General features: G+C 47.5%; 1 protein-coding gene across 1 annotated transcript; it reads right to left on the reverse strand.

The window, feature by feature from the left end:
- Positions 1–22,804: 22,804 nt before the first annotated feature.
- LOC125946366 (uncharacterized) lies at positions 22,805–26,332 on the reverse strand. Its single transcript, XM_049669202.1, has 3 exons — positions 26,323–26,332; positions 23,930–24,055; positions 22,805–23,605 (listed from the first exon to the last, which is right to left on the reverse strand). The coding sequence occupies exons 1-3, from the start codon at positions 26,330–26,332 to the stop codon at positions 22,977–22,979; spliced, it is 765 nt and encodes a 254-aa protein (XP_049525159.1). The 3' UTR covers positions 22,805–22,976.
- Positions 26,333–26,567: the final 235 nt, after the last annotated feature.

A 26,567-nucleotide genomic window follows, 5' to 3' on the forward strand; every position in this document is an offset into this window, starting at 1 on the left:
GTTACAGACAAAAGCAATGTTAATGACCAAGTGGATCAGTTTACAGAGCTTGTTCTGAGCAGCATGCGCAAATACATTCCCCAGTACAGGCCTAGACGCTCTAGATATCCCCACTGGTCTTCGTCTGAACTCACTAATTGCCCTAAAGCATAAAGATAGCGCACACCGAAAATCCAGAATTCCGTTGCCTAATGAGTACAGAGAAGAATTCCGCTTTTTTCGGGCTCTCTGTAAACGTCTCTATAAGCGGGATCAAGATTCATATATGGCATTCTTGGAAAATAGCGCCTCCGACCGGCCGGCGGAGTTTTGGAAGTATATCCGTAAGCGCTCCAATAAACATGGAGGGGGTTTTCGCTTACTTGACTCTAGAGGGGCAGAAGTCCAAGCAGTCGCGGATTGTTTTGCAGCCCATTTCTCTTCCTTATATAAAGATGCAGGTTTCAACACTGGTGTCAGTCAGCAGCACACGACGGTTCCTACATCTAGTGCGGTGTTTGATGAAAAGCTTGTCCATGAATGCCTTAAGCGCTTGAAGCCTTCCCTATCCTGCGGCCCTGATGGCATCCCATCCGCAATTCTAAAAGCTTACGGCAGTATATTTGCTCCAGTATTGACATCTATATTTAATAACTCTTTGACTACTTCCACTTTCCCTCACATGTGGAAAACTGCTCGTGTTTTTCCTGTATTTAAGTCTGGATGTAAATCAGATGTCTCGAATTATCGCCCAATTTCTCTTCTCTGGGCTACGTCCAAGATTTTCGAGCTTGCTCTTCACAACATATTATCTTTTACTGTGAAGAACTCGCTCATTCCGAATCAGCATGGATTTCTCACCGGCCGCTCCACTATCACAAATCTCGCAAGTTTCATGACACAGATCTCCACGCCGGTACTTCAAAGGGGGCAAGTTGACACCATTTACTGTGATCTCAGCAAGGCTTTTGATGTAGTCAGCCACTCGCTGCTTCTGATCAAGCTAACGCACTTTGATGTTGACTCGTCAGTTGTGAATCTCTTGCGCAGTTATCTTCTTGGCAGATCCTGTTATATTAACGTCAATGGCCAAACGTCTTCTTCTTACATGGCAACTAGCGGCGTCCCTCAAGGATCAGTATTAGGACCACTCCTTTTTTTAATTTTTATTAATGACGTTCTTTCTGTTATTCGGAACTCTTCTTTCCTTCTATATGCCGATGACATCAAGATTTTAAAGAAAATTCACACTGTTGATGACTGTCGCGCCCTGCAGTCTGACCTGTTTTACTTTTCTAAATGGTGCAAGGATAATAACCTTACCTTGAATGCTGCTAAGACCAAAGTCATGACTTTCACACGCAAAACAGCAAGTATTTCTTTTTCTTATTCTGTAGATTCTGTGCCGTTGTGTAAGGTCTGCGAGATCAATGATCTTGATGTGCTTTTTGATGGAACCTTACACTTTTCGGCTCACCACTAAACGTGTTACATTGCGGGGTATGCGCTCTCTTGGTTCTGTATGCAAACTATCGAGGGAATTCAAGTCTCCAACACCGTTCCGCAAATTATACACAAACATCTGTCTTCCTCAACTCGAATATGCGTCGGTCATCTGGAATGGCTCTTCTAGATCCAACAGTGACATTATAGATCGTGTCCAGAAAAAGTTCCTAAGCATTTATAATCACCGCTTTGCAACCTTGACATTGCACCCTGTACTAGCACTGTTGGATTGTTGTCATTGCCCTCACTTCGCGACCGACGTAATCGCGCTGACCTTCTGTTTCTCTTCAAACTCCTTCACGGTAACCTCACGTGTCCCGAACTTCTCAGCTGTGTCATGTTTCGGATCCCACGCAAGATCACCAGAGAACATAGACCTTTCCATGTTCCTGCCTGTCATCACCAACACTCAACTGTCCACAGAATACAGAATCTTTATAACGCTTACTTTCGTGAACTTGATATCTTTCATAACTCCTTGTCATCGTTCTTTTCCGAGCTTTGCCTTGTGTTATAATTTCATGTATTGTTCAAGTGCCCTTCTCCTCCTTTTTCTTTTGTATTTACTTTGCGCTTTCTTGTCGGTACTCTCTTCTTTTCACAATTTTTATTTTTATTCATTTATTTTTTTATTATTTTTCCCCGAGTGTTTTGTTTTTGGTTTGTAATGTATGCGTGCGCCAGCACTCAGACCTTAGGGTTGTTCCTGGGCACGTCAAATAAACATGATTGATTGATTGATTATTATTGTTATTATTATATTGCTTTGCTAACACGGACACTGGACCGTGCTCTAGCACTGTCGCGTTATTGTCATTGCCCTTACTTCGCTGCCTACGTAATCGCGCTGACCTGCTTTTCCTTTTCGAACTCCTTCACGGTATCCTCATGGGCCCCGAACTCCTCAGTTGTATCAAGTTTCGTATTCCGCGCAAGATCACCAGAAAACAGAGACCTTCCCATGTTGCTGCCTGTCACCACCAACACTCAACCGTCCACAGAATACAGAGTCTTTATAACGCCCACTTTATGACCTTGACATTTTTCACAACTCTCTCTTTGTTCGGCTCTGAGCTTTCCGTTGTTGTGTCTTAGTTTCACATATTCAACTTCCCTTCTCCTCCTTTTTATTATGTATGCATTTTGCGCCTACGGTTGCATGTATGTACACTTTTCTTTTCAAGATTTTTATTTTTTATTCATTATTTTTTTTGTACTGATATTCCCCTGGTGTATTTCATTTTCTATGTATACGTGCGCCAGCACCTTGACCTGACGGTTGTTCCTGGGCACGATAAATGATTGATTGATTGATTGATTGATTGATTGATTGATTGATTGTTAACTGCTAGTAGCTCAACTGCCCTTCGCCGCCTTTTCCTTATGTTTTCATTTTGCGTTGTATGTACCCTCTTCCTTTCAAGATTGCTTTTTTATTCATTGTTTTGTTTTACTGATATTCCCCTGCCGTTTTTATTTGTTTTTTATGTTTGTTTTTATTTATATATGCGTGCGCCAGCTCTTAGACCTCATGGTTGTTCCTGGGCGCGATAATTGATTGATTGATTGATTGATTGATTGATTGATTGATTGATTGATTGATTGATTGATTGATTGATTGATTGATTGATTGATTATTTAGGAGCATGGAAATGTACGTAGCCAGGCTAAGTCAATCGTATGATTCCTCCTTTTCAGTGTAAAATCGTAGAATAGAACGCAGCCGTTATCTTTTGTTCAGGTGCTGAACCAAGAACCTATCTCCATGCTCACTTCCCACAAGGCCACTAGTCATAAAATATTTTCTTTTTTTAATTATCATGTTGCTCAGAATACACGTTGCTTTTGGCATCAGTTTCCTAACTGCTCTGGATTCGACTTGGAAGAAGGTTAGTTTAGAGCGTTGTCCGCTCTCTAAAATGAGGTGCTGTGGAGCACGGCGAGCGTTAAATCCTAAGCGTTCAATTGCTTTGGTGAACAGCACAAAAGTAACATCAATTAACACCTGCAGTAAAGCAAGTGTATTAATACGACGTTTCATCCTAAAGGAAACGCAAAAGCATGAGGACACAAAGCAAAGAACGACAAGGACGTAGCAGGTCCCCTTTTTGTGTTTATCGATACCGTGACAAAGCTGAGCAGTTTGATCAGGGTAGCAATGTCCTCTATCTCTTTAAAGTCATTTTTAATTTTCCTAGATCTCTTTAATTTATTATCATGTCCTCTCTTTTCCTGATTGGTTATGAACCGATTCTTAGCCCAGTATTCGACCAAATAAAATTTTTAAAGTGATTTTTTAAATGCCAAGCGTAATTATCAGTGAAGTATACAATGCAAATCAGCAGTGTTGAGCTGTCACCATATTTATTAGACAATTTCAGCCATTTTGGTTACAAATGAAGAAAGTCTTTGAAAGGAACATAAACGAAGTGGTGGAAAAATTTTAAAAGAATTGCTTTGTATTTGGTAAAATAAAAATATTGGTTCGCATTTGTATTCGATTCCGATAGAAAACGAAAACGCCAGTCACACGCCCATGTTGTCACTTCGCTGTCGCCATAGATCAAGGCGTGCCTTCACTTTCATTTCGACTGCCCGAGCATCTTCTTTTCTTGGCACGAGTAGATACTGTTCCATGATTAAATGTGCAGTGATCAAAGGTGCCAATCAAGTGGGACCTAAACAAATATAATCGTTTTTACGTGCAGCCCACGTAGTTAGGTCACATATGGTCACAAGCAGCAGGTTGCAGCGAGCGTGCTGTGCGCCATGTGTGTATACCGTGAAATCCTTCGCACCCTCTGTCCATTCCTACCTTCTTTCAGATTTCCGACCCCAGCAGGGCTGCTGCCCGAAGCCAGAATTCGTCAGTGGCGCTGCTACGTTGTACTGCTCAACGCCAGTTCGGCCGTTCCATTTCTCGCAGCGGTGGTCGCGTTCTGATTGGAGCAAGCAAGCACAACAAAAGCTCTCGTGTGCATGGATTTATGTGCACATTAAACAACCTCAAGAATAAACCCGCACCGGTGCACTGCGGCGTCCTGCATAGCTGACGCTCTGGGACGTAAAACACCGTCAGTTCAGCACACGTGACGAACTTCGTAGACGCAGCGAAGCGAGCTGTGGCCGCTGTATCTATTTTTCCGCCCCGCTGTCAGATTGCGCAGGCACGGTTAGGTCGGTTAGGGGCGCTCTGGTTACGCATGCCTGCGCCGAGACTTCATCCCCCCGAGCCCTTCTTGCAACACATTAGTGGTCTGGTGACCTTAAACGCCGCCGTCCTCGGATCAGTTGGCGACGGCGTCAGGGGAAGACAGAGCGTGCGCCTCTTTCCCGATGGCTTCCGTTGGACCGAGGGGCTTGCGTCACCCAGCGTGCAGGCAAGCTGTAAAAGGGGAAGTCGCAAAGATGCGCCGGTGCTGCTGAAGGCTCCGGGACAGGAGGCATTCCCTATGAGTGACGTGCGCGCGTCAGCGTCTCTCGCCTATTTAGTAAAACTAGGACAGGCTCGACAGGCGTTGATTTCCATTAACTGCAAGAATAATATTTGCGGACCACTTTTTAAAAGTAACCCGAGGCCGCTTTTTGTAACGATCCATGCCTTTTCCCCATTCCGTGTTCTTTCCACGACGGGCCAACTGCTTCCGACGATTATTTCGAATCAAGAATAAGAACATCCGCTGCCAAGAACGACGAGCCTGAGATTAACAGCTTGCTTTCCCATCTGAGACTATTTCATGGTACTGCTATTCAGTGCGCACGAGGACGCATTCACAGTGGTATTTTTTTTTAATATTTCGCGGGCTTTTTATATTTGCAGAAAAAAGTAAACATGCGATGCAGTGCGACATCGCAAGCACAGCTCTGGCATAGCAAATTTATTCCACCCCACTTGGAGTTATTTGTAGAGTGGTTTTACTCTTTTTTTTTTTTTTTTTTGTCGGTCGCTGAGAACACCTGCAATGGGAACACTTTTGAGGGGAAATAGTTTTCATACCTTCCAAAAACAGTTCAAATAAAGTGAAGCGATTTATGTCGGCATCTTGAAACTATGTGCAAAAGTACACGCAACTATTTATCTATTTCTATCACCTCTTCAACATCCAAGTAGTAGCCGATGCCATACTTGGGCGCCAACATCTTCTATCGCTTCAATAAAGAAAAACAGTGAAACGAGCTCGTGCACTATGTGATAAGCGTGCGATCTGTTAACGAAGGTAGGTGTGTGTGATCTCAAGGGAATAGTGAATTGACTCGCAAACAAGAACATATTGAAAAAGAAGCACCACAAAGAAAACATTGCCGGCCCTTCCACTCCGTGAAGATGGATGATAAGCGAAGCTTATCACCATCACAACAAATGGAGTGTATGCGTACCCGTTCGCATAGCTGAACGCGGACAGTTTTCTCTTGATTAAAGATTCCTTTTACACGTACCACAAACGCTAAATTCACCAAGCTCTTCTCCACTTGTAGCGTAATGTTCACTCAACACTTCCAAGGCATTGTGTCGCTGTTCGTCGGAGCGGATCACACTGATGAGGGACAAGTGTCGAACCACAGACGCTTGCATTCGATGTCTCGAGTTTTCTTGGCAGCGGGGTTAGCAGCATCCGCCCGCCATTGCCGCTTGCGATTCTTCAAAGTGAAATTGCTTCAAACCTAAATCTATCCGTCACGTAAGACAATGAATGGCTCATGTATACCCCCTTAAGCAATGGCTCATACCTCCGTAAACACGGCCTCCCCACTACGACGACAGAAGTGAAATTGTACGCTGGAATGATGAGCGGCAATGGAGCCAGCTGTGGAAGGAGATGAGGACGACGAACACGTGAGCAGTGGCACGAGCGCTTTCGCGCGGTTGCGCCGAGGGGCGCCAGCGTACCAGCTGCGGAAAAAGACGACGACGCTCGAGCCATTGCTGATGATGATAGTTTCTGCGGACAGACACGGACGTTCAGGCTAGACCTAAACAAGCTTTGCTTGTAAAAACAGAACTACGCTAAGGCTACCCGTTTGTGTTTACAGTCGCTAACCGACAAAGAGCGGGTTCGTCGCGTCGAAGCCACCGGAGGCTGGCGATAGCGACACTGGGTAACGGTGCATGCAGCCCGAAGATCGCGAACCAAAGCGACAGGGGTGCTACAGAACGCGACAAAACAATGACGATAACGAAGCTTGCGTCGTTTTAAGTTCGTCGGCACCGCTGTATAGCGGTGGCCGCGCTGCCCGTATACACGCATATATACAGTATATATGTATATACCTTCCGGCAGTGTTGCCGTATGAGGTGCACGTTTTAACTTTCTCGTAATGTTTTTACGTAATGTTTACGATATTTATGTGCGTAATATCTCTAACTATATATCCATGCACGAAATGGTCCATGTGAATAGTGCGAGAATGGAAGCTGCGTATAAGTAAAAACAGCACAAAAGTGCACTATTGATGAATGGCCGTGGCTGACGTCGCACTTTTTCTATACGATGATGCAAAGAATCCTGGATTTTCTTTTTTTTTTATCTTGCCGGGATACATATATTTGCAAATATGCTAATACGCGGCGCGCAAGCGTAGCACGTGAACCTACTAAAAATCAAAAAGAAAAAAGAAGGCTTGGTGACAACCTAAGTACTCAGTACAAGCTGCGCCCATAAAACCACAATGCACCTCACATGTGTGCCGCCGTAGTGCAAAACGTAGTTCGCGAGAGGCGCCATGACGTCAAGGAAACGAGCGAACGTAGATGGTTGCGCATCTATACAGTCCTCTTTGAGTTTGACCGCAATCCAACTCATATAGGAGGGAGAGGAAGCGATTCGGGGGCATGAGACAGCGCTATACCCTTCTGCCAGGATCAGGTTTATAATGACGACACTTCTGACGACACGTGGCCGCAACACTGCCTTGGTATGTTGCGCGTTGATAGTCGAAGTAGGTAGCAGTAACATATCGAGTGTTGTCTGAAAATTTTCGCGCTGACAAAATTGAGCGCACAGTGAGCCACCCATCCCCCTTCCCTCCTTTTTTTCAGTTTGTTTCGGTGACCCCCTCTTCTAGATCGTCTTGTTGCTACCCCGATCCGCCCCTGCTGCACGGGAATTAAGTTCAAGAGCCCCGGGGCGTGTGGTGTAGTTTGTGTAGTGGTGATGCTTTTTGCTGACGGCTACTGTCGTGAGCGTTATGAAGTAGTACGTGCACTCTCGTGGCATATGGTCTCGTAATTGTACTGTTTCTGAGCACATTACGGTGTCTTACGGTACTGAAAACAACGCTCTGTGGCCTTGGCTGAAAACAAAGGGAAAGGACAATGCGATTCTTCAGACTGCTGGCACCAACTTAAATGCATCCAGAAATTGGTTGATCTGTATGTTTAAAACGCAGACGCCAAACAAGCTACAAATTTAGTTTGTGTTTGATAAGTGTTTGGTGTGAACGACCTTACGCGTTGTCCGGCAATCGCTTGACTCAAAGCTAGTCGCCAGCGCCATGATTGCGTGGAATCCTGTAGGACGGGGACGAGTATACAGCTGACCCTCTGTTACCCGAGAATTAAAAGGGGGAGGGAGCAGTGCTATGGCATTACCCCTGTGGAAGTAGCCTAAGGCACATTCCGAGCGCCTAATTCAGATAAAGGGGCGAATGTACGCAGCTAGACCTGTTCGGTGGAGCCTCGCTGCAGGCTGCCCAGTCCAGATAATTTGTACAAAATTGGCGGTACTGGGCTCAATACGACCGGACCGTTATAGTGTCCTGCCTGTTGCGTCGCTCTGCACCGAGGGGCGCTCTGCACTTTGTCGCGGATCACTGTCGCTCTTTAGCAATGGACAGAAAACACGCACAGAGAGTTATCCTTGACCTCTCTGAAGTATGACTCCACGGCATGAAGTGAGGTGTAAATTCTGCAATTTCGTCAAGCATCCTCTTGAGTTCCCGTTTTGGTTTCCTTGCTTCCACTCACCTTGTTCTGTCGTCGTGCTTGAACTGATGCAACGTCCATATCATCATGTGTAACCTCTAGCACTGCTTCACAGTTGCATTGTGAGTATTCGGCTATTTTACCCTTCAGGTATTAATAAAGCGTTACCACAGCTGTATCCGCAAATGAACAAATATAGATGCAGAAAATATAATCTGATGCTCAAGCTACAATGTAAGAGCTTTACTGTTGATCCTGTTGACATTCGTCAGATATTTGGTTATACAAGTACCTTTCGCAACACGCAACACACCCTCTAGTTCAACGTATTCGTTCCCATAGCAGGAGTGAGCAGTATATGTGAACGAGGGTGTGGTAGAGGGGTGGGGGAGGGGGGTCAGGAAACATAAAGGGGGAGGGGTACTCACATCGAATCACTTGTAACATAAGAAGGTACGGGTGAAAGGTCCGTTGTGTTACTCCCGTGATTACTACAAGAACGGGGGATATTACGAGCGCCCGACTCGCGCGGTAATGGGGTGAGTGGCTGTGCGCGGCTCGACTCGACCCAGCGGGTATCCGGCGTCCGGCCAGAAGCGTCGCCGGCCGTTGCACTCACCGTGACGGCGGTTGCGAAGAAGCGAGGCGGCGAAGAAGAATCCATGTCTGCGCGAGCGACTGCTTTCCGACCAAGGGGGGCGTCTGGGGGATGCGCGCTTCCGGATGCGCCTCTTATACGAGGTCGGCCTCGATTCGGGTCAGGTTCACGGACGAGGAGGGGGGCGGGGGAAGGGAGGCGGGCAGCAGCCGCTGGAAGACCGCCGGGGCGACTTTCACGGAGCTCTCCCCCCACAGCCCCCCACTGCAGAAGCCCCAGCTACCTACAGTGATGGCAGTGGAATTCCCCCGTTGTCGTGAGCCGCACCTGCGAGAACCGCTGCGTGGAGCGAATGTTCGAATCATAACCGCGGACAGCGGGAATGTGCGTTGGAGAGCACCGCCCGCTTTCTTGCGGCACTGGCCGAGAGTCCCTCCCCGCTACGGAGTGTGTATCGACGGCCGAATGCGGGCCGAACAGGGCACGCAAGAGGACAGGGAAGCCTTAAACGCGACGCGGTGCTAACGACTGATGGTTTACTGCATGTCACTGATATCGCTTACAGCAGGAGGAAAAAAGAGCACCACCCAGAAAAAAAAAAAAGAACAATCTGTCACAAAACGTATCTAGCCGTCTTGCCGGTCATCATGCATGTGTTGTTTGTGCTACGCTGCATACAAGAACGCATGCAACAGCATGGTGGGATGTCCGCTGTGAGAAACTCAAGGTGAAATTAATCCGGAGCCCTCCACTACGGCGTGCCTCATAATCAGAACTGGTTTTGGCACGTTAAACCTCAGAAAGAAGAAGAAACAACACGAAAAAAGCTAACGCAGACTGTATAAGCACACACACACACACACACACACACACAGCGCGCGCGCGCGCGCGCGCACAGGGCTAGCATTGTGTTCTGCTGACTGAAACATTATTTTTAAAGACCAGCTTTGATTAGTTGGACCTCAGAAATGTATGTGGCGCAGCAATGAGCTGTGCATCTTGTGATAATGCGCCTAATTAATTTGACTATGACAGAGGCAGTATTTGTAAAAGCTGACAGTAACTGAAAGTTGATCTAGTTGGCGTTGATTCATTATTAACTGCAGTGCGACCGGAAAATAACCAACAGACTCAAGCGCCCGGTCTGCTCACTTCGTCTCTGCCCACTGCCTACCTGTCGCGCTGCAGTTAATAAAGCAGAAATAAATATTCTGTTGGCAATAGCAACCAGCGTTAGTCGTGTGTATTTTTCTGCATTTTTCGTTCATTGCACTGTTACGCCTTGTCCTTGAGCATATCACCCAGATTCTTCTCCGTGTGGGAAGTCGGCGAGCGTGTACAGGAAAAAGAAGCAGTGCATATAAACCGCACGATTTTGTGGTGCCCACTTCACTTATGGTTGGTGTCTTTATCCAGTCGCGCTGGTATACGCTGGCTCAGGGCTTCTCAACAGCAATTCTATCATCATCGTCATCATCCTATATTTATGTTCACTGCAGGACGAAGACGACTCCCTGCGATATCCAATTAGCCCTGTTTTGCGCTAGCTGATTCCAACTTGCGCCTGCAAATTTCCTAACTTCATCACCACACCTAGTTGTCTGCCGTCCTCGACTGCGCTCCCCCCCCCCCCCCCCCCCCCCCCCACAGCCTATGGCGCGACTTCCGTCGCGCGATATATATGAGACTGCCCCGACTCTCTTGCACACAGACGCTAGCGGCCACGGCATCGGCGCCATTCTTGTGCAACGCCACAACTCTTCGCGCGAGAGAGTCGTTGCATACGCCAGCCGCGTACTCACCGATGCCGAGAAGAACTATACGATAACTGAGCAGGAGTGCCTGGCTGTTGTTTGGTCCGTACAGAAGTTTCGTCCCTATTTGCACGGGCGTCATTTCACAATTGTTACGGACCACCACGCATTATGCTGGCTCTCCACTCTGAAGAACTTGACTGGACGCCTGGGTCGCTGGATTCTCCGCCTGCAAGAATATGACTTTGACATTATTCATAAGTCAGGCAAAAAACACAAAGACGCTGACGCTCTTTCTCGTTGCCCGCTTCCTGCGCACCCACTCGACACCTCGGCAACTGCGTCGCAAAGCAGCTCTTCGGATGTCACTTCTACGCCGGTTTCCTCTCTTACCTCAATGGACCACCTTTCTCAGGACGACGATCAAACATTTGCATCTCGCCAACGGGCTGACCAATATTGTCGGCGTATGATAGACCACCTCTCTGGCGCTTCTCGCCCACCTAACGCGCGGCTTCGACGCCAACTCGCACAATTCAAGCTGGACAATGGCGTGCTGTATCGGCGCATTTACCACCTTGACGGTCAACGCTGGGTGCCCGTTCTACCGCACTCTCTTCGAGCCCATGTCCTCGAAGCATTCCACGATGACATGACTGCTGGCCATCTAGGTTTCCACAAGACCTACGATCGCATACGAAGCCGTTACTATTGGCCTGGCCTTTCTACTATAGTGTGGGGACATACGTCGGTTCCTGTTCTCCGTGTCAGCGTCGCAAACTCCCAACATCTGCTCCTGCCGGCGAATTACTGCCTATTCCGTGTCCCACCGCACCATTTGAGGTTGTTGGCATCGACCTTTACAGGCCCCTTCCTATTACTGCAGCTGGCAATCGGTGGATAGTGACCGCCGTCGACCACCTGACGCGCTACGCTGAGACAACATCAGTGATCACTGGCTCAGCTTCGGAGGTTGCCGACTTCGTCCTTCAAGCTATAATTCTGCGCCATGGTGCTCCTCGGGTACTGCTAAGCGACCGTGGAAAGGTTTTTCTTTCGCAACTTTTAAACGAAGTCCTGCGTGCCTCTGGTACCACCCACAAAACTGCGTCGAGTTACCATCCACAAACTAACGGTTTGACAGAGCGATTTCATCGCACGCTTGCCGACATGATCGCCGTATATATTCAGCCTGATCACAAGAATTGGGACAAGCTTCTACCATTCGTCACTTTCGCCTACAACACGGCCGTTCAGCGTACCACCGGCTACTCGCCATTTTACCTAGTTTACGGACGGTCGCCTAATTCCCTTCTAGACGTTTCTTTCTTCAATTCTCCTGTCAACCCATCTGCATCGTCTAGCGAAAATTCTTTTCACGACTCGCCCAGTGCCGCCACCGTGCTCGCGTAAACACAGCAGCCAGACAACAAGACCGGAAGATCATTTACGACACCTTCCATCGCGTTGTGTCTTTCCGACCTGGTGAGGAAATACTTGTACTTGACGCCCCTTCGCACGCCTGGTTTGTGCGACAAGATCCAGCCGCGATTCATCGGGCCCTACATAGTCCTGGAGCAGACATCGCCCGTCAATTATCGCGTGACTCCTGTTTTCGCCGTAACAGACCGCCGTTGTCGCAGCACCGAGGTCGTTCATGTCTCCCACATGAAACCCTTCACGCGGCGTTCTTCGTCACCTTGACCTGCGGCCAGGATGGCCGCTTCCACGTGGGGGGGGGGGGGAATTAGTGTGGGCGTTTATTACGCACGTCTTTTTCATCTGTATATTATCATCATTATTCTACGTTGCTCGATCCTCATCTTCAGTTATGTGTGATCATCATCATCGGGTGTGTGCCTTTGCTGGTTCGCTCCCGAGTACTCGGGCCGAATAAACGTCGTGCCAACAGAGACGTCTTAATATATATATCATCAGCCTATATTTTTATGTCCACTGCAGGACCAAGGCCTCTCCCTGCGATCTCCAATTACCCCTGTCTTGCGCTAGCGTATTCCAACTTGCACCTGCAAATTTCCTAACTTCATCATTCCATCTGGTTTTCTGCCGACCTCGACTGCGCTTCCCTTCTCTTGGTATCCAGATATATATATATATATATATATATATATATACTGTACATGTGTACAGTATATACAGCGCTTATATAGCCCTTGTGCACCGCAGCGCCCCTAGCGGTCTCCATGCAAACCAGAGCTACGGACGACGAGGGAGGGACAAGGCTCGGCCGTAAGGTGCTTCGCCTCTAAAAGTAGCAATGAAAAGAAAGCGCTCGTGTAGCAGTACTGTCTAGTGATGTACTTCACAAACTGTTCCAGGAAATTCAAGAGGCATAGTGGCGAGCATAACACCAGAGCTCGTCAAGAGATTTCGTTGATAAGAAGCTTCAGCTACCCCCTCCCCCCCCCCCCCCCCCCAGGGAAAAAAAGAAAGCGAACTTTTTATGGTGCAGTTGGAAGCTCCGAAAAACTGAGAACTTCAACTGTAGAAGCAAACTTTACAGAAAGGCAAAATGCTTCGAGTCTTGGTCACAAATGCACTACAAAAACTCGGAACCCTACTCATATGCCACGCATAACTCGGTGTTTAGCAGGCCCAGTGAGCGATTCAGTGGGCCCATTCGACCTCTCGGCGTATATCTCAACCAAAAACATTTGAAAAACACACAGCTACAGCATTTTCTGAAAACAGACAATTATTTTCATTTACAAAGGTCGCTACATGCTCAAATCCGCTAGGCTCATCTGTCATGCTGCAATGTGGCAAGTACAAAAAAAAATAATGTACAGCTTGTGTTTTTCTATCCAACGGAATTTAATGTCATGCTATGAACGCGGGTAGCCAAGAAACGACTACACATAGCGAAAGTCACAATGTATTTACACATTCCTTGCGAGGCCGCTACCGTCGATTGGCAGGATGGTGTTCGAAATTTCGCGCTTGAACGATGGCTCTCCGGCACAGACAAGACGCAGGTGCGTCAGTGGCGTCCTCTTGCAAGTGCGGAAGGAAGCAACCGGCGCAAAGAAGCAACCGACAGCTGCGCGGTCGCTTTAAACATGCTGTAGACGAGATGATTCGACAATGGTCATGCGCTGTGAGATCTGCGTCTGCACTGCACTTCAAGCGTGCGCCGCTCCGCCAAATGACGTACCACTTTACGCCACGTCATGCTCGCCTTATTCGTACCACGTTGCGGATTCCGCAGCGTTCAGTGAGGTAAGCCTGCAAGTCATGCACCCAATCTCGTCAGATCACTGAAACACCGAATCTAAGCAGTAGTTAGTTAGTTAGTTAGTTAGTTAGTTAGTTAGTTAGTTAGTTAGTTAGTTAGTTAGTTAGTTAGTTAGTTAGTTAGTTAGTTAGTTTAACGTCGTAAAGCAGCGCAGTGAGTATACAGTCCAAAAACAATTTACACCCTTCGGGGCTATCTTTGTCCCGCTACAATGATCGTCATCTGTCTTGCTTGCGTTTCCTTCCTTGAAAACTGCGCTAGCTACTTTCCTGTCAAGATTGCGATGTCACGCAGACAAAGCGCGCATGCCGTTCGTGACCACCTGGAAGTGCCAGGCGCGCAGCGCTAGAGAAAAGAAAGGCGCGCAAGGCAGATGACGATTGTTGTTGCGGGACAAGCTAAGCCCCAAAGGGTGTTGAAACTTCTTCGTTCACCTTCTATCTTCATCACCCATTTCCTGTTCCATTGATCGACATGTTTGTTCATAGACCGCTCATACTGTGTGATCCTTTGCGACTTTCTAGTAAGAGGGTGCAAACTTTCTTGGAGTGTGGATGAGAGACGTCGTAGAGGAGGGTTCCGGATTGGTGCTGACAACGTGGAGTTCCTGAAGTGCTACCACAGATCGGTTCCTGGGTTTTCTGCGCTATATACTTTCATCGGAATGTGACCTCGGCAGCCAGGAATTAACCCCACGACTTCGTTCACCAGTGTCGCCGTGGCGCGGAACCACGTGGCTTACGCATGCAAGGCGCTTGTGAGGTGGAAATCGGCTAATAGTAAAAGTAACGCGTGAAATGGGCTATGAATGACGTGCGATATGTGACACGCGTCAGCGGATGTGCTTTTCCACACAAGTTCAGGAACGACTGCTGCTGCTGCTGCTGCTGCTGCTGCTGCTGCTGCTGCTGCTGCTGCTGCTGCTGCTGCTGCTGCTGCTGCTGCTGCTGCTGCTGCTGCTGCTGCTGCTGCTGCTGCTGCTGCTGCTGCTGCTGCTGCTGCTGCTGCTGCTGCTGCTGCTGCTGCTGCTGCTGCTGCTGCTGCTGCTGCTGCTGCGCTGCTGCTGCTGCTGCTGCTGCTGCTGCTGCTGCTGCTGCTGCTGCTGCTGCTGCTGCTGCTGCTGCTGCTGCTGCTGCTGCTGCTGCTGCTGCTGCTGCTGCTGCTGCTGCTGCTGCTGCTGCTGCTGCTGCTGCTGCTGCTGCTGCTGCGCTGCTGCTGCTGCTGCTGCTGCTGCTGCTGCTGCTGCTGCTGCTGCTGCTGCTGCTGCTGCTGCTGCTGCTGCTGCTGCTGCTGCTGCTGCTGCTGCTGCTGCTGCTGCTGCTGCTGCTGCTGCTGCTGCTGCTGCTGCTGCTGCTGCTGCTGCTGCTGCTGCTGCTGCTGCTGCTGCTGCTGCTGCTGCTGCTGCTGCTGCTGCTGCTGCTGCTGCTGCTGCTGCTGCTGCTGCTGCTGCTGCTGCTGCTGCTGCTGCTGCTGCTGCTGCTGCTGCTGCTGCTGCTGCTGCTGCTGATGCTGCTGCTGCTGCCTGCTGCTGCTGCTGCTGCTGCTGCTGCTGCTGCTGCTGCTGCTGCTGCTGCTGCTGCTGCTGCTGCTGCTGCTGCTGCTGCTGCTGCTGCTGCTGCTGCTGCTGCTGCTGCTGCTGCTGCTGCTGCTGCTGCTGCGCTGCTGCTGCTGCTGCTGCTGCTGCTGCTGCTGCTGCTGCTGCTGCTGCTGCTGCTGCTGCTGCTGCTGCTGCTGCTGCTGCTGCTGCTGCTGCTGCTGCTCTTTCTTTTGTGTCATGCCGTACATGTAACTTGTCAACGTTCTCGAGCCACAGCTAGGAAGCTTCGCGAATTTCCAGCGTACTGCTTGTGATGAACTGAACGATCAGCTCTTCATTGTGTGTGTGTCCGTGCACACTGCGAACTTCCCTTCTCATTTTTCGGTCCCCTTCCCCAATGCAGGGTAGCCAACTGGGTTAATCTTGGTGGCATACCTTTCCCTTATCGCTTCTCTCTCTCACGACTGTACTGTTTATCTCATATACCCACTTTAATTTTTTTCTTTTTCTTTTTTATGAGCGTTTAGTTGCGGTATTGTAGTGTTGGTTTGATTGATTGATTGATTGATTGATTGATTGATTGCCATTTACACACACGCACACGTACAGAGGAGTGGTAAATGGATGTGGATGAGCGAAAAAGCCCTTCCCCTGTCGAGAAAATGGGGGTAAGCGAAGCTTGTATCTGACCTTCGTCAGGGTAACGTAAAGTTCACTACGTCACGGTAATGAAACATAAACGTTTATTAATGCATCCTATCTTCCTTTCTCTCTCGTTCTCTCTCTCTTTCTTTCTTTCTTTCTCTCTCTCTCTTTCTTCCTTTCTTTTTTGTCCCTGGTATGTGTCATTTAGCTTGGACGCTTTCTGCACGATCACCAGGATCGGCCCACTTTTCAGCGTGACACCAGCACCACAACCACCACTACCGAAACTTGTAAGCCTATAAAGCTTCGCTTAAAAGGCCGCACAGACGAGGCTTGAGGCAATCTCACCCCCTTAGATACAATATGGCTGCATGGAGTAACACCTGAAGCAACATATATATTGTATTAATATAGTGGCCATGAAGCATTGCAGTTATACAATATATGAAAAAAAGAAATATTTCCAGAAGTAATAACAATGCAAACACACTGTGGCATTGAAATAGTTAAATGATATGCACTTGGTAACATACACGAAAAAAAAGAACATAAGATACATTATTAAACATTCACAAACGCGCTCTTAAGAGGTGAAAGCAATAGAGTTTTAAATTCTGAGAGCGACAAATCCTGTAAATTATAGCCTGCTCTATCATATGAATTCAGTAATATTGGAAGGTTATTACACAGCATTTGACGATCGTAGTTAGTTCTAGAACGCGGAATCTTCCATACTTCAGGTGTACGAGTTGAATAAGGGTATTAATTGACGGATAGTTTTGCAAGTTCTACAAGTAAGGTATTATTACGTTTGGTACTAAAGTAATATTCGCGTAAGAGTCTGCATTTATAGATGTTATGGGCTGTAGCAATGTTGTATTTCTCAAACAGGTTTTCAGTATGGGTGGCATACAGTACATTAGCGATGACACGTATTTTCTTCTGCATAGGAAATAATTTACTCAAGTTACACTGAGTCTTGGTGCCCCATACAAGATGCTCATATTGAATGTAAAACACAAATAAAGCATTATAAATTAATAATTTCACAGACACGGGCAAAGTATATCTGCAGCGATTTAAAACACCAGTTATGCGGCTAAGTTTTTGGAGTACAGAGCTTACATGGTTGTCCCATTGCATAGTACTTGTGAAGTGTACCCCTAACACCTTTACAGAATGAGCAAGTTCTGTATTTGTAGATCTATGCGCTAATGTTAGATCTGAAGGAAGACGCATGCCTTTGGTATGAAAAATTACAGCCTTTGTTTTCGCAGTATTTACTTTTAACCAGTTCTCTGTGGACCAATGGGATAGACTGCACAAGAAGTCATTTGCCATAGTAATTAAATTGGTGCAATAACCGGACGAAATGAAAACACTTGTGTCATCTGCGCAAATTATAAAGTCCGCCTTTTCGTAGAAGAAGTAATATCGTTAGCGTATAAGTTGAAGAGCAACAGACCCAAAATGCTGCCCTGTGGGACGCCACAAAATATTTCTTTGGGTACCGATGTATTATTGCCTACAGAAACAAACTCGCGTCTGTTATTAAGATAAGATTTTAATAAGTGAAGTGGAATGCCTCTAATTCCACATTTCTCTAGTTTGTAGAATAAAATGTTGTGATTAATATGGTCAAACGCCTATGTAAAGTCGACAAATATGCCTATTGTTAATTGCTTATGTTCGACATTCGCCAATATAAATTCTTTTTCATCGAGAAGAGCTAATTCAGTGGACCTGTTTTTACGAAAGCTATATTTATCATTTGAAATTATCTATAGTATTTTTCACAGAATGAAGACAACTTACTTTTTTTCAAGACCTTTTGAAAAAACAGAGAGGATCGATATCGGGCGATAATTTTTATATCTAATTTATCACCCTTTTTAAATAACTACCTAAATATACTACCTTAGCAACCTTCATATTTTCCGGAAATACGCCTGTAGAAATGCACAAATTATAAATATGTGTCAAAATAGGGGCTATATTGTATATAACAAATTTTATAGGTTGAATCTGTAGACCATCGGCATCGCAGCTGCAAGATGTTTTGAGTCAAACTTGACCTTTGAGTCAACTGACTATCGGTTGGAAGGCCTTCCAAACCCCCGTGTGACAGAATAGGTATACAGAATATACACCCGAAGGCATGAGGGGCTGAAAAAATATTGTGTTTGCGTTTGGAGTAATGTGCACATAATGCGGCATGGGGTGATTGAGGTCTCTGTATACAAAATAATTATTGAAGGCTTTTGCCAAATACCCTACTTTACCAGCAATCTACCGTTTAAACTAATTTGTTCAATTGGATCACTCCTCTGTTTTCTATTCATGAGAACGTTTAGTCTATTCCATAGTTTCTTTGAGTCATTCATACAAGACGAAAACATGTGCAGAAAATAAGCGTCACGTGCTTTCCGTAATTCTTTGGTTAATATGTTACGAAAATCTCGAGTTTTGATAAACTTGGCATATAGTTTGTCGCGCTTCTTTATTTCTTTACAAAGAGCATTCGTTAACCATGGCTTTCTGAGTCATTTATTCTCCTGATGATCTTGTAAACAAAATGTTTTTATACACGGCAACAAACCTGCTAAGAAATATATTGTAAGCTGATTCAGCATTATGTTCTTGTAAAACATCATCCCAGTTAATTTGCTTCAACTATATTTGAAAAGATGTTAGGGTATCCTCAGTTACTTTCTGGAAGGTTCGATCCGTTTGTGTCAATGTGCAGGTGCTAGCTATTCTAGTTTTGACAAATATGCAAATAGGCATATGGTCACTTATAGCACTACTCAAGACAGCACTTGTGATACACAGAGGAGAGTAATTCGTTATAAACAACTCAAGCGTAGTTTCCGTATTTGCTGTGGATTCTAGTGCTGGAGTGAATTGTTTTTATAAACCATGTGAAATGAATACCCTTTCAAAACCAGACCGGCGTATTGTATCCGCGCCAATATTTACATTAAAATATCCTCTAATTATTAAGTTTAGGCGGTTTTCATTAGCGAATGATAACAGATAATCCAAAAATTCAAGAAAATGGGCAAGAACACCATCGGGAGGACGGTGTTCTGCCTCGTCTGTGCTATAGATTACTTGGCGGGTATCGGGGGGAAAAAGGCTCACCTGATGTGTAATCAGTTATACCGTCTGGATTCGTTTTTAACGCTGTTGTTTTCTGTTCACCGTCCTCCTCGCCTGTTTGCAGTATATAAGGGCGTCAATTAATATTGTGAAATCAAAAGCGCCCTTGAACGCAAAATATGAATATCATCATGCGTAACACCTACATACATTATGAAAATACAATCTCAATCTCCGTAAGAATGACCACTAAAGGAATAGAAACGGCGTCGAACAGATAAAGAAGCTTGTGTGTTCCAGGCATTGGTGTCACAATCGACGCGAATATTAAAAACAGAAAAGAGAGAGAGATCGCTATGACTGTGTTCGCTTCATTCTTGCTATATAAGATTTGACTCTGTGTATTCACAAAAGAGCACGCGCTGCCCATGAAAATGGAAAAAGAGCGCCTTTCAGTGACCTCCAAATACGCACCAATACACGTGTATCAATTGAACACCCAGCGAATACTTAACTGATAACGCGAGATATGCTGTGCGCCAAACACGTCGTAACCATCTTGTCTGCTTTAGCAACTTCGTGTATAAATTTTGATGCCAGTTTCTAGCTTTGTATCTTATTTTACGAGAGCTTTCTGCTTCACTCAGACGGCATATGAATGAACCAGCACCGCTGCGGCAAGCCACGAGATCTGGTTTAAAAGTGCGAGATCCCCGCGCGACACCTTAACTGGCTCGTACCACATAACGGCTGTTTAAGTAAAGTCTGTCTGGCAATAGTTATGCAGAACCTGGCGTAATGGGCTAGCTCCCTATTCTCGTCACGGCGAGACATCATCGCACCGCGCTATTCCAACACGAAGAAAAAGCACCTACTGTGATCGCTAGGCATGCTCATTAGACACCGCAAGCTGCCGCTCTACAAGAAAATGGTTTAAAAACACGGCCGGCCCGATCGACGGGTCTAGACGACTCCGAAAGAATTCTCTTGCCGGCAGCTCTCTTCTTGCTCTGTTGCCGCGGTACTTGCTCTTCAAGGCGTTTTCAATATGAATGGCTTAAATCGTGATTATACAAACGCGTCAGCAGAATTAGCTTGGCGAGGCGTTAGATTAGTTACTGCGCGGTGCTAACTCACTGAATTGCATTTCTTTCTGATATCTCCCAAGCCTGTCATAATTTTACAATGAAGTTGTTAGCGCGACTAGAAGCTTATGTGCTTGGTGGATGGTTGTTACATGCTAGACCTTATATGCTTGTTTTCATGGTATCCTGAAAGAACAAGATCGTTCACCGAGATTATGTTTAGAAATGGAGAAGGGGGAAAAGGGGGGGAGGGGGGTGATGTTAGGGGTGATGTGTAAGCAAATTTTCAAGTGTGCTAGTGGTTAATTAAGGGCTAAATTAAAACTGCTAAATCCCAGTTTTCTGCCTGTTTACAGGCGTTATATATATGAAACGCCTACTAAGGTTTCTCGCTGCCCTCGAAGAACAAAAGGTGCCAGCAATTTTATATTTCGAGAAAATGGGGACCATATTGTGGTAAAGTGTATACCGGTAATTTTTAGTTTGTATACGTTATTTATGTGATTTGACAATAATTACTGAATACTCGTTTTCTCCCTACTTTCTTGTGTTGTACAAGGCTATAGGTTTTCCCGGACTCCTCAGTTAACTATCGCACCCGCACAAATTGCACGCCGCACTGTTGGTCATTCCTGTTAGGAATGAAGAGGCATGTGTAAATGCGCCTCTCAACTACGTACTGTACAAGCTATATAAACTCAGCCTGTTAGATAATAGATAAGCTCTCAGAGGAAAATATCCTGGGATCGCGGCCTATGCATTCTTGCATGCGAAAGGCCACAAAAGCCCTTCTGCACTTCTTGAAGGCTACGGAACTATACGAACGCTTGTGACAGCGGCCATTCCTCTGCGACTGACTCTGCGTATGACTGGCTTTTTTATTATTTTTTGTTCTGTCTCTTTCTTATCTATACTTCCCCTTTCCCACTCCGCAAGCGTGTGGCAGCCAACCGAGCACTTCCTTGGTTACCCTCCCTACCTTTCCCTCTTCGTCTCTCTCTCTCTCTCTCAGTTAATTAAAAGAAGCACGTTGTTTATATCTCAATAAAATAGGAATCATGTTGTTAAAGGTACTTATCCAAGCATTTCTGAGCTTTTCAAGTGTATTTTACGAACCGCGCACAAACATTAAGGCTGATGCCCACGCAATGTTTAAGGTGAGCGGATGAAGTATGGGCCGTATGGGGTTTTTGGGCCGTATGGTCTTTCTGAAAATTTCTTAAGCAAGTGCTCGAAAGCGTTATATGTGTGCAACGTTTCAAACGGGTGAGTGATACATTTTCGGGCAACGCTTTAAAGTATTTGTGATTTAATTACAGGCAACTAAGATGCTTAAAGACTTCCAACGCTGCTAGACGAGTGTCCGGTTCTGACCTCGTCGAAAATTTTCGAGCTGCCCCTAGAGGCACCGACAACAGTCACCAACGCCGCGCGCGTTCGGTGCGAACGCGGGCAAAACGCCGACGGCGTCGACAACAGTTCTTCGCGTTGCTGGTGCAGCTGCATGTCCAAATTTATAGAGCTGATAAAACTACTATCCTTACTCTGTATAGCTCTCTACTAATTTGCTATCCCAATTGAGGCTTCGCCGTTCGGGTGAAACTGCGACATTTTTTTAGGGGCGAAGCACCTTAGGGCCGAGCCTTGTCCCTCGTCGTCGTCCGTAGCTCTGGTTTGTATGGAGACCGCTAGGGGCGCTGCAGTGCACAAGGGCTATATAAGCGCTGTATGTACTGTACACATGTACAGTATATATATATATATATATATATATATATATATATATATATATATATATATATATATATATATATATATATATATATATATATATATATATATACGGGATTCACGGTTACCCGAATGATCCCCCGGTGCTTCGCCCACTCATCACCATTCAGTTCGTGGATATGCGGTGACTTTCTTTTACTGGCAGAAGTAGAACAGATGTTGTCCTTGGTGTCATTGTTTTTTGGCATCTTATGATTTGACTATATATATATATATATATATATATAATGCAACGTGGGATGGATAATCGGAGGACCATTAGAGTTACAGAATGGATACCAAGAGAAGGGAAACTGAGTCGAGAGTGGCAGAAAACTTGGTGGGGTGTTGAAGTTTGAAAATCTGCAGGCTCAAGTTGGAATCAGCTAGCGCAAGACAGGGGTAATTAGAGATCGCAGGGAAAGGCCTTCGTCCTGCAGTGGACATAAATATAGGCTGATGATGATGATTATAATGATATATGCAACATCACGGCGACCAGTGACTCCAGGGGGCACATTCCGGCCCACATTTTAGGGGCGAAGCACCTTAGGGCCGAGCCTTGTCCCCCCCCCCCCCCCTCGACGTCGCCCGTAGCTCTGGTTTGCATGGAGTCTGCTTGGGGCGCTGCGGTGCACAAGGGCGTTTGTTCCCGACGCGCGCTCTCTTTCTCAATTCAGCCATGGATGATAACGGTCGCGTCTGATAACAGCGCGCCCGCTATGGATGAAAAGGCGAGAGTGGCGGCTCAACTGCAAGCGGAGTCGAGGGCTCGCAAAGCTGCTGCAGCACGGCGACGCAGGCAAAAAGCGGACCCGGAGTCTAGGGCGCGGGAAGCTGCAGCAAAACGGCAACGCCGGCAAGCAGACCCGGAGCTGAGGGCTCGCGAAGCTGCAGCAGCACCGCAACGCCGGCATGCGGACCCGAACCTGAGGGCTCGCAAAGCTGCAGCAGTACGGCAACGCCGGCAAGTGGACCCGGAGCTGAGGGCTCGCAAAGGTGCAGCAAAACGGCAACGCCGGCAAGTGGACCCGGAGTTGAGGGCTCGCGAAGCTGCAGCAGCACCGCAACGCCGGCATGCGGACCCGAACCTGAGGGCTCGCAAAGCTGCAGCAGTACGGCAACGCCGGCAAGTGGACCCGGAGCTGAGGGCTCGCAAAGGTGCAGCAAAACGGCAACGCCGGCAAGCAGACCCGGAGCTGAGGGCTCGCGAAGCTGCAGCAGCACCGCAACGCCGGCATGCGGACCCGAACCTGAGGGCTCGCAAAGCTGCAGCAGTACGGCAACGCCGGCAAGTGGACCCGGAGCTGAGGGCTCGCAAAGGTGCAGCAAAACGGCAACGCCGGCAAGTGGACCCGGAGCTGAGGGCTCGCGAAGCTGCAGCAGCACGGCAACGCCGGCATGCGGACCCGAACCTGAGGGCTCGCAAAGCTGCAGCAAAACGGCAACGCCTGTATGCGAACCCGAACCTGAGGGCTCGCAAAGCTTCAGCAGCACGGCTACGCCGGCAAGCGGACCCGGAGCTGAGGGCTCGCGAAGCTGCAGCAGCACGGCAACGCCGGCATGCGGACCCGAACCTGAGGGCTCGCAAAGCTGCAGCAAAACGGCAACGCTGGTATGCGAACCCGAACATGAGGGCTCGCAAAGCGTCAGCAGTACGGCTACGCCGGCAAGCGGACCCGGAGCTGAGGGCTCGCGAAGCTGCAGCAGCACGGCAACGCCGGCATGCGGACCCGAACCTGAGGGCTCGCAAAACTGCAGAAAAACGGCAACACCGGCAAGCGGACCCGGAGCTGAGGGCTCGCGAAGCTGCAGCAGCACGGCAACGCCGGCATGCGGACCCGAACCTGAGGGCTCGCAAAGCTGCAGCAAAACGGCAACGCCGGTATGCGAACCCGAACCTGAGGGCTCGCAAAGCTTCAGCAGTACGGCTACGCCGGCAAGCGGACCCGGAGCTGAGGGCTCGCGAAGCTGCAGCAGCACGGCAACGCCGGCATGCGGACCCGAGCCTGAGGGCTCGCAAAGCTGCAGCAAAACGGCAACGCCGGTATGCGAACCCGAACCTGAGGGCTCGCAAAGCTTCAGCAGTACGGCTACGCCGGCAAGCGGACCCGGAGCTGAGGGCTCGCGAAGCTGCAGCAGCACGGCAACGCCGGCATGCGGACCCGAACCTGAGGGCTCGCAAAACTGCAGCAGTACGGCAACGCCGGCAAGCGGTCCCGGAGCTGAGGGCTCGCGAAGCTCGCGCTTGAACCGAGCATCGGCGCCACCAACCTCAGGTAGAGAACGCTTCCGGCGTTTTGCCGCCGCTTCCCGCGCTCTCGTATGTACGGGGGATTCACGGTTACCCGAATGATCCCCCGGTGCTTCGCCCACTCATCATCATTCACTTCGTGGATATACGGTACTTTTTTAAACTGCACTATCTCCGGGCTCGGCCCATGAAAGAAAGACTGTCTTTAAAAGACCGACTACCCGTCTCATAAACTCAAGTATGGGCCCACATTGTACATATGTCATTCTTACAGTTTTGTTTGCGCCGGTTATGCTGATCTGGAAAGCAGAGATAAAAAGACAGAATGATTTTAAACGGTCGAGAAGCACGAGGCCTTCATGTATAGGGTCATGTAAGGGCCCGGCCAATTGCTTTCAATTGAAGACGGCGGCTTCAATGACGTGTACACGTGAACGCCTGTTTACGGCCTGAGAAAGAGCTCGTCGGTTGTCGCCGGCGCCACGAGATGTGACGTTAAACGCCTGAGAATATCCACCTACCTAAGGTACTTTTGGTTCGGAACACTCCGGACACGCCTGAGCGCGTGTCTGTGCTGAACAGTGACCCCTATAGCAGAATTAAGCCTTGACAGACGCCGGTTTGCATTGCCATTTATGAAACACGAGCCCTTTTTTTTTCTGTTACTATTCGCGATAAAGTGGCATTAAAAACAGAATGTCAAGCAGGTAAAAATAGATGCATTGTACTTTTGAAACACTGAGCATGTTGCTTTCACCGAAATCAGAGGTTATATATATATATATATATATATATATATATATATATAATATATAGAGAGAGAGAGAGAGAGAGAGAGAGAGAGAGAGGCATAGAGTGGCATAAAAATCGAAGGACAGGGGGCGACGAATCCTTTCGATTCCCGAAGCTGCTCCCTTTGATGTCACAAACCGTGCCAACTAAACGTCAATATTGATCAATCGTTGATTACTAGTTGCTTGCTGTACCCTCAAATAAATGGACATTAATCCTAGCAATTCCTGCTACTGTTCTGTGAACAGCTGTCTTGTTTCGCAACTGTTCTAGCACCCAAATTTGCGAAAAGGCTGCGAAATATGTGAAGTCCGACATCCGAATGTGAAGTTAATTATTGCGGGCAGGGACGAAAAGGAAAAAACTATTCCTTCATCATTACTGACGGAACGCGGCATGTCGAACATCCCGTCAAACATGGTAGTGCCTTCAAAGAAGCGATCGTGTAGTCACTCTGCACTGAACTGGAGTCACCTTTGGTAAGCAGAGGGTTCAATGAACCTACAAATCAATGTTCCTGTTTTTGTATTGTTTTTCCTTGCTGCTACTGGACAGAACTGGCAAAAACAAATCACGTGCCCAAATGCGTACACCGTCCCTGAATGGGTAAATAATGAGCTTTACCCTCCCGCCTTGCCAACGCTTAGCTAAGAAGAACTACAGTGTAGCAGTTAAATCTTATTTGGAGTTGTGTCATTGTCCCTTTTAAATACTAACGTTTCTATACAGCTTTGATCTATACGACTACGGCCACTTGAGTCGTACCAAGCAGACAGAACTGAGAGTGTTATGACACATAATGCACCGGCCCCAAATTCAGACAGAACAAAGCAAAATTCACGCAGAACAATCGCATTTTCTGAGGCACAAACGAAGCGAAGTGCGAAGAAACAAAGTGGCAGTATCTGCATCGGCGTGTGTCTTGCGTGTGCCGCGGTGGATCAGTGGCGTTCTGCTGCGGAGCCAGGGTCGCGAGTTGCATTCCCGGCCGCGGTGGTCTCGATTTATGATGATGGCGGAATGCAAGGACGCTCTATAGAGGACCGCGTTTTGGGTGGTGCACGTTAGAACACCTCAGGTGGTCAAAATTAAGTTTAACTCGTCCATTTCGCTATTTCTCACAATGACTCATTGCCCACGGTATCAACAACTGGTGCGCATGCTCAACTCCAGTCCGCTCTTCATCATGGGAATCAATGACTCAGGCGACGACAGAAGGCAAAATACTATACAAACATTCAGTGATGTTTGAATGTGCAGGGTTCCAACATCATAAAGGCATCAGTGCTGCAATTTTCAGCATGCTTTATTCAAAGTATCGGGTGATTCCAATTTCCTCAGAGGTTGACTTCTATTCGTGTGTTGCT

The sequence above is a fragment of the Dermacentor silvarum genome, chromosome 6, assembly GCF_013339745.2.
Source record: "Dermacentor silvarum isolate Dsil-2018 chromosome 6, BIME_Dsil_1.4, whole genome shotgun sequence".
Classification (NCBI taxonomy): Eukaryota; Metazoa; Arthropoda; class Arachnida; order Ixodida; family Ixodidae; genus Dermacentor; species Dermacentor silvarum.